Raw genomic sequence first — 15,573 nt, forward strand, 5'->3', positions numbered from 1 at the left:
CAGTACCCAAATGTCCTGAGCAGGCTGAATGCTGGTAACAAGGGTCTGTCATAGCCCAGGGATGACAAGGCAGCATGCAGTGACAAGGTAGGTCTGAGATCGAACTGGGAAGTAAAAGTCAGCAAGGCAAGGTCAGATTGGCAGGAGCTTGGTAGTACATTCTGACATATGGCAAGGAACTGTATCTCTTCTTGCATGAACTCCTGACCAAATATATCAACAAGGAGGTTTCTTTTTTCCACATCACCAGTACTTTGCTGAATCCCACTCAGATCGAATTCTCTTGATTTGTTTTTGCAGATTACTGCCTAGTTGTTCCTGATTTCTACGTGTTTGTTTATGACTCCCAAAGAGCTCGCATCTTTGCTCAACAGAATCTTCGTTCTTTTCTGGAACATTACTAGAGGTTTTGCCTGTCTTTCTGACATTGGTGCAATCTGCAAGTTCAGTCACAATATTCCCAATTCAGTCATCAAGGTCATTGAGGAAGAACACTGATGAAGAATATCAGTGGACCCAAAGCAGTTCCAGTGAAATTATTTTCCACACTGAATCATTATAATATTTTGCTATTTTTTCAAGTGAGTTATGTGTCATTTAGGGATATTTTCAGTAAGACACTGTTCCCTTGGTTTCCATATAGGAATGCTGATGCACTCAAGATATATATCAGCTACTTCTTCCTCATCTAGATGACTTATTGCCACATGAGAACAGATATGACAATGCTTTCAAGTATTTTGCTTTGAGAAATACATGTAACCCGGCAACTGATGGCAATTTCTTTGCTTTCAGATGCTTATAAGAGTTCACCTTTACATTTTCTCCAGCATTTTTTAAAGAATTCAAGTTACACCTGACAATTCTATACTTAAACTCTGCTCTTTTCTGCCATTCTGTTATTTGACCTATCCACAAGCCAAGAGCTCTGAAACTGCTCTGAATCATTTCTAAATACCAGAGCTGAAGCTGAGGTCAAACAAAGTATACTTTTATATCTAAGCATTTTGTAGATTCATTTTTTTCTTTTATGGTAAAGCCTACAGCTCCAGGGACACTGGGACTGCAAAAGCCATACCAAAAGGAGCATGGGCACTGCACCAACATTACACCTTCCTCGTCTTTCTCATCTGGACCAACCATGGTGACAGAGAACTAAGCCTCAGCTCCAAGATGCCTTTCTCATTAAGGTATAGGGTTAGGGTTCAGAGAACCACAAAACATACAGCTTCAGGGACACTGGGGCTGCAAAAGGCATGCCAAGGGGAGCATGGCACTGCACCAACATTTTTGTTAATGGTTCTTGGGCAGCAGCAGCTCAAAGATATGAATGGTTTCCTAAACATTTCCTGTCTGTAATCTTCATTATTCCATTTATTTTTTGAGTCACAGTATGCTTACTTCCTAACACCTTCTCCTGGAGTAAAAACTTTCATGTATTCGCTTCTACTTCATAATAATGCTTGCAAGAATTCACAAGTCTTATTTCATGGTACAATGAACTTTAATAATAGTGAACATCCTAGAAAGTAAGAATTTGATTTAATTTTTTCTGCATGTGGGTTTACTCTTAATCAGAATTACTGCTCCTTTGATTCAGTGGACTAAATTGAACAAAAATTGATTCTAGGTTGAATCCATCAATCCAAACATCTTAACTGACCCGATTTTCTGCTTCAAAATCAGTCTACTTTAGTAATCATGCTAATCATCCACCAATCCCACTGAAATAAGAAACATTCATACATTCATTTAGCTGTAGCAGGGATAATACATCACTGAGGTATAAACTTTAAAGAAGCTGTGTGGTAGATGTAAGGTTTTCTAAAAGAAAAATATGAGAACATCAAGTAAGAACTTAAGAAATACCCTGTGTAGTCAGTGCAATGGTGCATCTAGCCTAGAACTGTCTGAGAGCAGAAAAAGAGATGCTATTTAGGGAGAGTATATTAGCTTAGTGACTTCTAGCTGTCTGTTCCCTTTGAAACTGCCAAGCATTTGGGTATATTAAAAAAATCAGAGCATCCTTTAATAGCCATTTACAGCCTTTTTGGTTGTGAATTTGTCTAATCTCTTACCAAACCTTCTAAATAATTCTCTAGATACATCACATATGGTGATGTAAACAAAGAAATGTAATGTCATATGCTAATTTTTTTTTGTGAGTTTTAGTCCAAAATCCCATGAAGTACTTCAAGTACCTTATTGCTTCTTGTGAGCAGCCTTCAGTGAACAACAGTTCTGCTTTCAGCTTAACTCCTGCTATCATGATTTTCTTTCAAAGCTTCCTCTCTTTCACTCACGCTTTTCTTCTACAAATTTAAAGGGTCCTTGCTTTTTCATAAGACAGTTGCTCTATTCCATTGATCATTTTTGTTGTCTTTCTGAACACATTCTACATATCCAACATCTTCTAGATTAATATTTCCTTAAATATTAGATTACCTGGGGAGAAGTTATAAACTTTTAAAAATGACAACTCCCCTCTTCCTTTGAGATTTACCAGTTCAAAGTAAGGTTTCCAGATGACCAACTACTGTTGTAATAAACTTTTTACTACACCGCTACAGCACTTGTTTTTGTTTTGTTTTTCCCCCCCCCCTTGTTAAAATGCAGTATAGATATGAAGCAATTTCCTAGTGAAAGGCTAAATTAACACATGGGGAAAAAATATTATCCTAGAAATTTTAAAAAATTCGTGCAAATTCTGGCTTTGGAAAAGCATTGCATATGAACAACCACTTTTTCAGCTACAGAGTTGTTTGATTGACAAAAGATGACACAAATGAAGGTTATGGAAAACTTTTAGATGTGATCAAATGCTTATGGTCTTACAAATTGTGTGTAGGCACAGAAGTTCCATTAATTTCAAATCTGAAGTGTTACATTTGTAAACTATAAAGAGAATTGGGCAAAGATTCCTCATTTGTAATAGACTTCCAAGACAGTTTATGTTGGAAATTACTTCTTGAGGCCATCTGGTCTGATCCTCACTGAAAGCAAGACCAGCTAAATGAGGTAGTTCAGGTAACCGTCCTGTCAAGATCTGAATATGTCTCCGAGGACTGGGATTCCACAATCTTTCCAGGCAGTTTGTTTCAGCAGTTAGCCACCTTCAGTGGGGGCTTTTGCCCCTATTATCTATTCAGAATGCTACTGCATTCCAATTTGGTATGTTACCTCTTGCCCTATCACAATTTTCCCCTCCGTGAAGAGCCTTGCTGCCTTTCATGTATCTTCCAAGGAACTAGTTGTAAACCCCAATAAAATCTTCTATTACCCTTTTTTTCATGCTGAACAGGTAAATCACCTCAACTTCTTGTGCACCAAATTTTTCAGGGCCTTGGCCATCTTCCTGCCCCTTTGTTGGACTTGCCCCAACATGGCAATGCCCTTCTTTTAGTGGAGAATGTAAAATTTAGGTGCAGTCCTTCAGATGCAGTTTCACAAGTCACAAGTAGAAAAATAATCACTTCCAGACTTGCTAGCCACACTCTTCCACCAGTCAATACCCTGGTCATTGAAGTTGCAGACATGTATGAAGACCTGTAACGGTGAAACTTCTTCAAGATGTTTTAAGAAGGCTTCATTTACTTCTTCTTCATCAGGTGGTCTATGGCAGATGCCCACCACATCACCTGTGTGATTTTGCCTGCTAATCCTTACCAGTTAGATCTTGACTGACCCATTGTTCATTTCAAAATAAATATACTGGACACTCTCCTTTGTATAGTGTGAAACAGTCTCACCTTTTCAGTTTATCTTTCTTAAAGACTCACTATCCTTCCTTTGCAGCACTCTGCGTTGGCTATCCCACCATATCTTTCTAAATCCCATGAGATCACTGCTGTGCAACTGCACACACACTTGTAATTCCTCATGTTTCCATCACCTGCTGAATGTATTTCTGCATTTGTACTAAAGAGGGACTCTCTTAGTTATGCCACTTTCACAAGTGTGAGAACCTCCCCTACTATTCTGCCATCTGGACATTTTCTCATCATTCTGTGTGCCTTCACATCTCCTTCTTAAAGCTATTCTCCAGTGATGTATCCAGTTTAAAGACCACTTGTCAGGGTAAGAAGCCTGCTGCCCAAAATGCTCTTTTTCCACTTTCTCAACTGGGACACATCTCTCACTGTCCCTCAGAGGGAGAATTAAAAGCTAAAGATCTGCCTGCAATTCCAGCCACAGAGCCAAGAACTCATCTGCATGATATGCCCAAACCTACCTAAGCCTTTGACTTTCCACATTTCCTCCAGTCCCTTCTTCACTTTTCCTAGTGTTCTGTAATCACTCTTCAGTTTGTTCCAGTTCTCCCTTTGGTAGTACTCCCATTTGGTTGGGCAACCAGAGGCAGGAGTCTAAGGGCAAGATGAACATCAGCAGTATCTCCAAAGGATCCAACATCCTAGCACATCTTCCAAAAAATGAACACAAAGAGATGGGCAGGAGGTGCTACAGGTGCCAGAGCAGAGATTCCCCTGCAGTCGGTGGTGCAGCCCATGGTGAGACAGATGTGCCCCTGAGCCCATGGAGGTCCATGGTGACACAGATCTCCACCTGCAGCCCCATGTGGGAGGACCCCACAGCAGAATAGGTGGGTGTACCCCGGAGAAAACCCTGTGGAAAGCCCATGCTGGAGGAGGCTCCTGGTAAGATCTGTGAGCCCATGGTAAGAGAAACCCATGCTGGAGCAGGTTTGCAGCAGGACTTCTGGGGGACCCACAGAGGAACAGTCTGTACTTGTAGCACTGCACTCTGGAAAAGATCCATGCTGAAGCAGTTCACAAAGAATTGCAGCTTGTTGGAGGGACTCGCTTTTGCAAAATTCATACAGAACTGTCTCCTGTGGGAGGAACCCCACAGTGGAGCAGAGAAGAGTGTGAGGAGTCTTCCCGTCAGGAGGAAGTAGTGGCAGAGACAATATTTGTTGAAATGACTACAAACCCCATTCCCTGTCTGTCTGGTGATGTAGAGAACTTAGGAGTAAAGGTAAGCCCAGGAAGAAGGGAGGAATGAGGGGAAGGTGTTAAAATTTAGTTTTGTCCTGGTTTCAGCTGTAACAGTTGGTTGGGTTTTTTTTTGGCTTTTTTTTGTTTTGTTTTGTTTTGTTTTTTCCCAGTAGCTGATGCAGTGCTGTGTTTTGGCTTTAGTCTGAGAACAATGCTGATAACACACCCATGTTTTAGCTTTTGCTAAGTAGTGCTTATCCTGGTCAAGGACTTTTCAGTCTCTTATGCTCTGCCAGTGAGGATGTGGCACAAGAAGCCAGTAGGAAGCAGAGACAGGACATCTGACCTGAACTAGCCAAAGGTATATTCCATACCACAGCACGTCATGCCCAGTATATAAGCTGGAGGGAGTTGGCCAGAAAGGCAGATCACTGCTCGGGTTGGGGTTGGTATTGGCTGGTGGGTGGTGAGCAGTTGTATTGTGCATCATTTGGGTTTATTGTTTGGTTGGTTTTTAGTTTCCCCTTTTAGTTTTATTTTCTCTCATCTTGTTATTTCCCATAATAGCATATTATACTTCAGTTATTAAACTGTTCTTATCTCAGGCCAGGTTTACATTCCTTTGATTCTCCTCCTCATCCTACCTGTGGAGGGTGAAAGAGGGAGTGAGTGAATGCCTGTGTGGTTCTGAGTTACAGGCTGGGTTTAAATGATAGCAAGTTTTTCTTTGTCATTATGCTACTCCAGTTTGTAATAAATTAAACAAATTGTTAATTTGTAACAAACTAAACTAATTTCCCCAAGTCAAGTCTGTTTTGCCCATGCCAATAATTGGTGAGTGATGTCTTCCTGTCCAGTTGAGGAGGAAAGTGATAGAGTGGATTTGGTTGGCCACATGTCATACAAACAGGACCAACCAACTACAGCAACCCTTATGACAACTACTGTATAAATACTCCCCCCCCTTTTTTTTTTCCTTCAGAGTATCATAATAAATTTAAAAGCTAACAATTTCTAGTAAGAAAGCCTGAAACAGTACCATTCTACATTAATGAAAGAAAAAAAATTAACTTTGAGATTTAGAAATTCAGAATCCCTGAAAGACACTAGGGTGAATACCACTAATAGTATTGGTTGATTTCCAAGACTCTTCATTCATCAGTTTACAAGGCAGGATTTCTGGTACACAGGTTATATGTTGTAAACAAATTCTGCTGACACCAGCTGCATAGTAATTGTAAAGTTTTCTTAAAGAATATTTGGCTGGTCGTTCTGTCTTGTCAAGAAAAATAAGTGACTACTTAGTTGTGTGCTTATGAAAAACTGTATTTCTTTCTTGAATACCACAGAACATTTCTCACCTAAACATCTGACTTCTTACCTGGCAAACAGCTACAGTAAAATTCACCAATCAAATCATGGCAATGGCCTCCATTTTTGCAGGGCTTGGAGGAACATTCATCAATATCCATGGAACAGTTTTTGCCTGAAAGAAAAGAAAATTAAACATTAAAGCTATAAATCATGCTGGGTTTGGGAAAGCAGAAAAGCCGCTTCACAGTGCAAGTGACAACTGCATAATTTAAGTTTTCTGGGTTGGAAACACTATTTCTGCTTAACAGCTTTAAAACTAGAGATACTCATAGATCACAGTCGATAGTGAACAAATTAAATATTTTAAAGGAATAAGTATGAGCTACATTTGCAAGTATGTTTTGTGTATTGTAGCATTACATCTGAACACCATAATTAGTTTGACTATATGCCACATTCTAAAAAATATTTTAGAGATTTATTAACCGTGGTAACAATAATAAGAAAAATATTTCTCAAGGTTGCTTCCATGTTTAGATGAATGAAGTAATTTCTCAGATCCCAACAGAAAACCACAAATTTCCTCAACTGTTTCTTCATTTTTCTGCATTTAAAGAGATTTAATTGAGTTGTAATTCAAATTAATTCAAATCTGAAACAACAGAAGTATAGGAGAATATACATAAGACTAATTAGAAGACAATATACGAGGTGGAGTATGAAAACAATTAACTCATTTGGCATACCAAAGAAACCCCACAGCTCCTCATCTCTCTACAGTGCACTGCATTAATACAGAGCAAGCCCTACCCTGGTATAACTTATACTGGGATCTTCCTGATCCAAAATTGATCTAAAATCAAAGAACTATAGAGGTTAAGAGTTCCCATGGACACCAGAAGCTACTCCAGGGATATAGCAGGAAAACTGTAGCTGTGACAGATGTAAGCGAGCAGAGTGGCCACTGGTATTCTACACAGAAAGTGATGGAAGGATCCTTGTGTCACTCAAATCAGATATATCAGGTAATTCCACCCAGGAATCTCATTCTAAGGAGCCGAATTCAAGGATCACATGGGGTTTCTGGGGTAATCAGCACTCAGAGAATTATAGATTCATTCCAGCAATAAATGCATGGCTGGCAGAGGGTGTAACCTGGCACTTTTTCTTAACCACATGATGTACTTTGAACTATGAGGTAAAAATAGAATCTATGTAAAAATCAAACACACTTGACAGAGAGAAAAGTGATGAGAAGGTGGGGAGGGGAGGAGGGGAACCCTCCTCTTTACACTGTTTCTCAAAAATAATTATTTAGAAAAGGCTGTAAGGGGAAAAAAGCAGAAGTTCATAGACAAAGAGAATGACAAAATCTAAATCAGACTTAGCAAGTATGTGGGAAATACTGCACACACATAGTTATCTTCTACATTTAATCATTCACTACAGATCACAAGTCTAGTAAAACCAGTACAATTAAAGTTTAGGTTTTTATAGGCATTTTTTGTTTGTTGTTTGGTTTTGGTTTTTTAGTATTTTAAATATATAAAAGAACTAGTAGAATCTTTAAGACACTGGACTTAAGAGTATTAACTACAAAAACATTGTTTTGGAAGTGAATCATCATTCAAAAATTCAAAGATTTCTGAATGTGTTATTTGCAATTTGTCATGTGATAGTGGAAAAGGCAACAACAAACAAATTTTTGGGGTTTGATTCCAAATGAACAGGCAAAGTAGTGTCTGAAAATGAGGAGAGAAATATGAAGAACATGGGTGAGAGCAATCAAGACCCATGGGAAAGAGAGAAGGGTGAACAATATAACAAAGCAATTCAGAAAAATTTCAAAGAATGAAGAAATTTTTTTACATGAAACCTGAATTAAGGCTGAATTAAGTTAAAAGGGTAATTAAGGAAGTTGCTACTTTCATTAAATGCAACACCAGTTATCGTTTTGTGGGAGGAAGACATGGGGTATTAGGAGACCGATCTGATGCTTCCTGATTTTCAAAGGATGAAAATGCCCAACTAGCAAAAAAATGTCAGGTTACTAAGGATAAGTACAGCACAAGTAAGCAGGCATGAAATCAGACTGGCAAAGGCACTGAATAAGATCATCATAGGATCATAGATCATAGGATCATAGAATAAGATCATAGGATGGTCAGGATAACAAGAAATGATGATGTAAGAACTTCAGCATTAAAGATGAAGGAAAAGTATGGTTTGCCATTAAATGGAGAAGGATGGACACTGATCATGGTAATCACGCCAGATTTTTAATGCTGCTTTTGCTTAACCCATCAGTAAAAAGGTGAACTGCATCAGATCATTACCCTAATTGATACCTATGATTAAAGGACAAAACTTCAGTATTGAACAGAAAAGGCGGGCTGGAGAATTGTCACACGAGTCAGATACTCATACAGGCTGGTTTGATTAACTTTACACTTGGTTACTGGTTGATGAAAGCTCAACAGTTTTGTTTGCAAAATTATGTAAGATAGGCAAAGTACCTGAAGACTCAATAAAGTTTGCCTTTAAAACAGAGTAAAAGACAGAGCTGTGAAATTATAGATCCACTTGTGTAATTTCTTTTCCTGGAGGAAATACAGGAAAAAGTTACTAAACTGATTAGTTGTAAGAACCTAGAGTATAAAGTAATTTACAAAAAAATGAGGTTATGGAAGCAAACCAATTCCCTCCTACATTACAGTTCCAGGCCTTGTGGATTATAGAAAAAAAAAAAAAGTGGCATATATATCATAGTCCTTGATTTCACTTATTTTTCTGCCGCTGTTTCATGTGAAATACTAATAATTGGACTGGATATGAACTACAAGATATGAGGTGAACAAAAAATGTTGGAAAGCCATATTCATATATTAGTTACCTGTGGTTTTACTATCAAAATGTATACAAATTTTTAAGAGGTCTACTGCCCATCTAGTTCCACTAATCTTTTTTCAATAACAGTCTGGATGGTTGACAACAGAGTAAGCTTATTGATAGCAACATGAAAAGGTACACTGGAGGACAGGATCAAAAGTCTTCATAAAATTTGATGAATTGGAGATAGAGTTTGAAATAACAAATGTTATCCACTCAGAACAAATCGAAGATCTCGAAATATAGCAAATCATCAGTTAAGTAGAAATAAACTCCAGAATTCTGTTTCAAATCGAATAGTGTGCTGGGATATATAAAAAGGAACATAACCACTTAGAAGCATAAAATAATCCATTCTCATTGAGCTGGAGTAAAGCTTCATTTGGAGTGCTTTGCCCTGTGCAGTAAGCTGCATTCAACAAAACTGTGGACCAAATGAAGACAGTCCATGTATAGATGACAAGAGTGACAAAGAACTTGACAGCCTGACTTCTTAGGATAAACATAACAAATGGGTCCCTAAAGCCTAAATAAAGAATATCTGAAGAGAAATTATGATAATTATAAAAAAAGAAAAGGCTTCTGCAAATGTCTTTAGTTCTCCATGTTCATAGCAGACTGGGTAAGAAATAATCCATTTAAACTACAGTGAAAGAACAGATTATAAGAAACTACTTCTGATGCTCAGTATAAGAACACACTGGAAAGACTGCTAAGGAAAATAAGGAATGGGGCTGGATTTCTTTGAGGTGAGACAAACATATGAGAGAAATAACATATGTATAGTTTAAGTTTCTGCTGGAATGAGGATGGAATAGATAATATTTACTGTTTTGTTCTAGTGTCATATATTTTACAGAGCATACACACTCTAACACTGAAGAAGGTCCAAAGGCTTTTATGTTCATACAGTGAATTGATTGTCTAGAAATTTGATTGGCCACATGGTAAAGGTCTTAAGTTACTTGTGGTGTGATAACAGCTCCCACTTTGGAACCTAGTACTTCTGTCCAAATCTTTGTTTCCACTGTGTCTCTGTAAAAATGCATTTCTGTCTTAGTCAGAGAAGACAAAGGTGAGTACAGCATGCAGTAGGTAAGAGAAACAAAAGATGAAAATATTAACACTAGTAGGCAAACACATTCTTCAAGCACACCATAAATGTGCATGGTTTAAAACTACAGAGGGGTAGATGGTAAGTCCTCCTCTTACAAAGGGAGCAGTACAGCTTTTGGCACATTCAACCTGTCTTCGCCCCTCAAGTCTTTCTCATGAGAAAATCATAATGAGACAAATGAGCCATTTCATTGTTCCCTCTTTTTTCTGTAGGTGGATGTGAAAAGCCCTTACTCTATTATTTCAACACTAACTTTTAAAAAGACACTTCATTTCTACTCTGGCTTCCTTTCCGGTACCTCCCTTCCACAGAACAGCAAGCATTTGCACTAACTCTTAATCCTGTGGTAACTTTTTTTAGTTACACAGTACATTTTTCTATGTACTGCACGTCACTTCTGGTAACTTGCAGCTGCCAGATACAGGCAAAGGAAAAGACATGTAGGTTACAGCTGCTGAACTGTATGGGAGGAAACAGAAGTGATCTGAAAAGGACTGCTGAGGACCTCAGCATATGACCCCTATTGCAGTGCTGTGAGGGGGAAAACAAGATCTCAAATGTGTTTAAAAAAACAAGAATGGTTTTGTGTTGTATTGATGTGTAAAATACTGCTGCATAAAACATTAAGTACAATGTTCCATATTAAAAATAAGTGGAAGAATGCAGGAAAAGACACACAATTTATTCAATAACTGAAGAAAGCATGCTGTTGGCAAAGGCTTAAAGAGCTCCGTTTCATTTACAACAAACAAAAACAAGAAGTGACTTGATTACAGTGTAGAAGTGTCTTTACAAAGAGATAATACTTGGGTAGCAAGAGGCTTTTTCATTTTTGTGTAGAAAAGGTAATGATATACAGTGGCTCGAAGTTGAAGACAAAAAATTAAATAAAATATTTAAAACAAACGTCTAAGTATGTTTGTGATTCCTACTAGAAAAAATGCCAGTGAAATTCTGACTTGTCTTCATGCATTCGTATCAAGTTTTAAGCCTTTTGGATTCACTGTGTACTTTAATCAAAAGTAATTAGGTTCACTACAAGGTGGTTAACGGGCAACATTAACTGCCTTCTAGTATGCAGTCGTAACATAGAGCATACAACCACAAGTCTACAGGTTAGAAGACTTTCAGAATAAACTTAATCATCCTGTAGACTTCTATGAGTCTTTTCTGGGAAAACATCAAAACAGGTCTGTGAGCCAGGTATCTGTCTATGATAGCTATAGCTCACCCTTAGGCATCTGGTTTCTATAACATCATTGTCATCATGCAAAATGTGTTGATCCCGCCCTTGGAGTTTCCTAGCAAAACTGTCTGTCAGGTGCTGCTCTTCTGCTACCAGAGCAAATAATCCATGCAATTCTGTTTCTTTCTGACTGCAAAGGTGTCAAGGAAAAAAGTACTCTAACAAAATTTGTATAAACAGCTTTAAAAATGCCACTTTGCACTATATGCTTTTCCCCTCCTGCCTCAAGACTCCTTAGATCTGGGCAAACAACAGCCTCTGATCAACCTACTGTTCAAGTGAAGCTGGTCAACCAGTGCAGTAATGTCCCCACTGTAGTTCTGCAGCCCAGTAGGTTTGTCATTGCCATTTCAAGCATCAGGCCACAGGTTTGGTATGAAGCTAACACCAGAAGCCTCAGGACATGTCTAGGGGTCACGTGGATCTTGCTTAATTTGTTTCAGTCTTCCTTACTTTTGTAAATTGCATCATGTTATGCTTATTTTTAATGAGATGTAGACAGAAATAACAAGTAGTTGTGCTGTACAGAATGAGCTAATTATGATCCTAGAATAAGGCTGCAGTGTGAAGGAGTCCAGGGGAGAGAGCAGAGGCCTTGAGGATGCATTTGTAACATGGTACTGGAGACTCCAACGGTATTAACAGCTCACCTGTGGCCAGTTACTGGTAGCAAAGCAAAAAATCTAACATAGGAGCTGGGCAAAGCCAGTTTCAAGTTTGATGTAAACAACATGGACAAAGAATGAATGCCTAACATATGTAAAATGTCTCAAATATAGAAAAATCAGTAGTTACAGGGAGTTGCAGGACTGATGGGAAGAAAGAAAAAACAAAAAGGTGTTTAAAAATAAAAGAAAAATCAAGACGAAGACAAAAAAATGAAGAAAAGTCAACAAATTTTCTGAAAACAGCACCAAATATGACTCCTACTTAGTGTGGTCACACTAAAACTGGTAATGTCATACCTTTTACTGCATAACTCTGTCAATCAAGAAGGTGCCCAAGGTGAGTTGCTTCACTTGTTAAAAAGACAGCCTGGGATATACTGGGAAATACTTTTTAGTAGGAAAACCTCCGGTAAAATGATAGTCATTACTGCAAAGGAGTTACTGAATAACAGACTTTCCAATGTCAATGATTTGGGAGATTTTTTCCAAAGAGGAACCATCTGCTATAAAAAAATAGAGAAAACCATTCTTCTGTAAGATGCTACTTCTGTTTCTCAAATTGGCTAACAAAATGTCTGGGAAGGATGGAAAAATATGCAATGGGGAAAATGGCTGGTTGCAGATTTTCCTATGTCAGATATCTATTCATCAGTTGCTCATGTCATAACAGAAAATTTAGTCAATGAGGTAGTTATAATAAAAATCTTAACCTAGTTGGAAATTGTCTTGAAATCTATATGTTATTTTACATATTTTACAGGTGCACTCATGTAAAAAGCAAAAATTGTGCTTACTGTGCTGGCATATCACTGTTCATAGTACAATGATATCCATGACCTTAGTTGTTTAGATTATAAATAGAAAGCACATGCAAAGGAAAAAAGAAATAGTTTATAGAAAAATTACGGAGTTAAGGAAAAATTTGGTTGATTTCCCACAGTAACTCAGAAAGACTAAGACTTTCAACCATGGTTTCTGGAATCTTCCGTGTGTGCTTTAGTCACTGTATGAGCTTTTCTCGACATGATTATTTTTTATCTTTTATTTGCTAAGGGCCCCCCAGCAACTTACAACATTTTTTTACTGAAAACCAAACCTAACATATTACATTATTATGTTACAGTTTATTTAAAATTAATTAATACACAGTTACACCCAGATAGATATTAAATTATGTTCTACATACACTGTATTATGCATGACAATTGTCATCACTATTGAAAAAAAAAAACACATTATAGCTAAAGCGGATAAACTGAAATACAAAAATTATCTCGTAATGCCTCCAGTAGAGCAATAATAAAGTAAATCCCATATAAACTAATTAAACTTCTAATTGAAGAATTAACTTATCTTTTGTCAGATGATTCCAACTGTTACTACTCACCTAATTCAAACAAGTCAAGCATAGTGTTTGCAGATGGAAAACTATTGGAGAAATGTACCATTTGATTTCTCACAAAAGAGAATAATGAGACGTTGCTTGTTTTTTAGATGACTGGGAAAAAACACTGCTACTGAACTATAATTTATTTGATTTTCGTTCATGCAATTCAATAGTTTTTAATGTATTATTTTATCAATTTTTTATGTAATGTAATTTGCAACATGATGAAACTTGGACTTTTCTACACTCTACTGATCATTATTTTTCCACTCTGTTCTATCCTGAATTTCTTACAGAAGAAGAAGCTACAATTACACTTGACATGATGATAAACATTCTCTAATAACCACAGAAATACATATTGAATACATTTGCATGTATGCATAAAGAGTGTTTATTTTCCAGCACGTTAAGTTTGCATACCCAACTGTGGGGAGCCTGCCCCTGGCAACCTCCCTTCTGGAATGTTTCTGAAAACCAGCAGCCCATTGGCACTGCTCTAGCTGAGCAGAGGGAAAGGCAATCATACTTTCCCTCTCATCCAGCATGGGCCCGCTATGGATCACAACGCTGGTGGTGAGGAGCTGTGGTAACCATACCACCCTCTTCAGTTTTGGATTGGTTTAAAACACTTTTAGCATTCCAGCTAAAGGTTTTGGATTGGTTTAAAACACTTTTAGCATTTTGACTACAGATCAGACATAGGCATGTTGTTTACATGAACTTGGTCATTAGGAGACATCAGAGAAAATACCTGGCTTTGGGGCTGCTTCTGTAAGGGCCATTGATTGGAAAAACAATATGACGCATAACATGCAACCAGAACTGAGTATCTTCTTCACTATGAGGGTGGTGAGACACTAGAAAAGGTTGCCCAAGAACTTGTGGATGCTCCATCCCTGGAAGTGTTCAAGGCCAGGCTGGACGGGGTTTTGAGCAATCAGTGTTCTGGCAACCAGGTCTAGTGTAAAGTGTTTCTGTCTGTGGCAGGGGTTTTGGAACTAAATGACCTTTAAGGTCCCTTCCAACCCAAACAATTCTATAATTCTGTGATCTGTGACTGACTCTAAAGATGGGTGAGCACCAATAAGATTTCTCAGGCCAATTCTTTCCTTTGAATTGTTGAGGACAGGACTGGAGATGATCAGCAAGGATGGAATAGAGGATGGAGTGACTCAATTATTTTAAACTGTGCAGTAGTCCTGATATTAACTAAAAACATCTGGGTTATCCAAAAGATGCCTAAAATAGAACAGCTTTTGCCAGCTTACTGAAAACAAAGCTTAGAAAATGGTTGAAAATGAATTAACAGGAAAAGATTTTTGAAAGAACAAAAGGACATCACCTGTTCCCTTGTGATGGAGTGAGGTGAGCTGTGAAACACTGCACATGCTTTTATAATTTTGGTTTTCAGACGTTCAGTGTTGCAGGGACCACTTGTTTAGCTACAATGGCTACTACAGGGTTCCTAAAGCTCATGAGACATGCTGGAGGAAATTACATGGATTTGAACTTCACAAAGCATATTAAATGGCTTGCAAATTTGTTTAGTCTGCTGTGCAAAACCTAATACTTATTTAAGTGAATATGTCACCTGATGGTAGATTTTGATTGTTGATTCATACTGCCTCATGCTAATGATAAACATGAATGAGACGCAGGCAAAACCTAAAACAACGATCATGTTACACACGGAGAATTTGTATAGACCATGATATGGGTGAGGAAATCTGATTAGAAATCTCATGCATATAAATAACAACAAAATTCAGTGGTAAGTGCTAAAGTAAAAATCACTTTGGAAACATCTATTTTCTACCCAGTCTTCACTGGTGTCAGCTTCCTAAGTTAGGGATCACTTTACTCAGGCACATGCACACAGGTTTGAAATTTATTTAATTAATAATCTCTTAGAAAACTTAAAATAGGCAAAGAGTTTACAATGGACAAAATATAATCCCACACATATTTGCAGTTAAAAACCCATGCCTTGTTAT

General features: G+C 37.8%; 1 protein-coding gene across 1 annotated transcript in view; it reads right to left on the reverse strand.

Annotated features, from left to right (window-relative positions):
• EYS (eyes shut homolog) overlaps positions 1 to 15,573 on the reverse strand; it is a 776,683-nt gene that overhangs the window by 542,058 nt on the left and 219,052 nt on the right. Inside the window, exon 13 of the mRNA XM_031052748.2 lies at positions 6,337 to 6,441. Within this exon, the coding sequence (XP_030908608.2) occupies positions 6,337 to 6,441 (105 nt within the window). The remainder of the gene's footprint in view (positions 1 to 6,336; positions 6,442 to 15,573) is intronic.

This window comes from Melopsittacus undulatus, chromosome 3 (genome assembly GCF_012275295.1).
Source record: "Melopsittacus undulatus isolate bMelUnd1 chromosome 3, bMelUnd1.mat.Z, whole genome shotgun sequence".
NCBI lineage: Eukaryota > Metazoa > Chordata > Aves > Psittaciformes > Psittaculidae > Melopsittacus > Melopsittacus undulatus.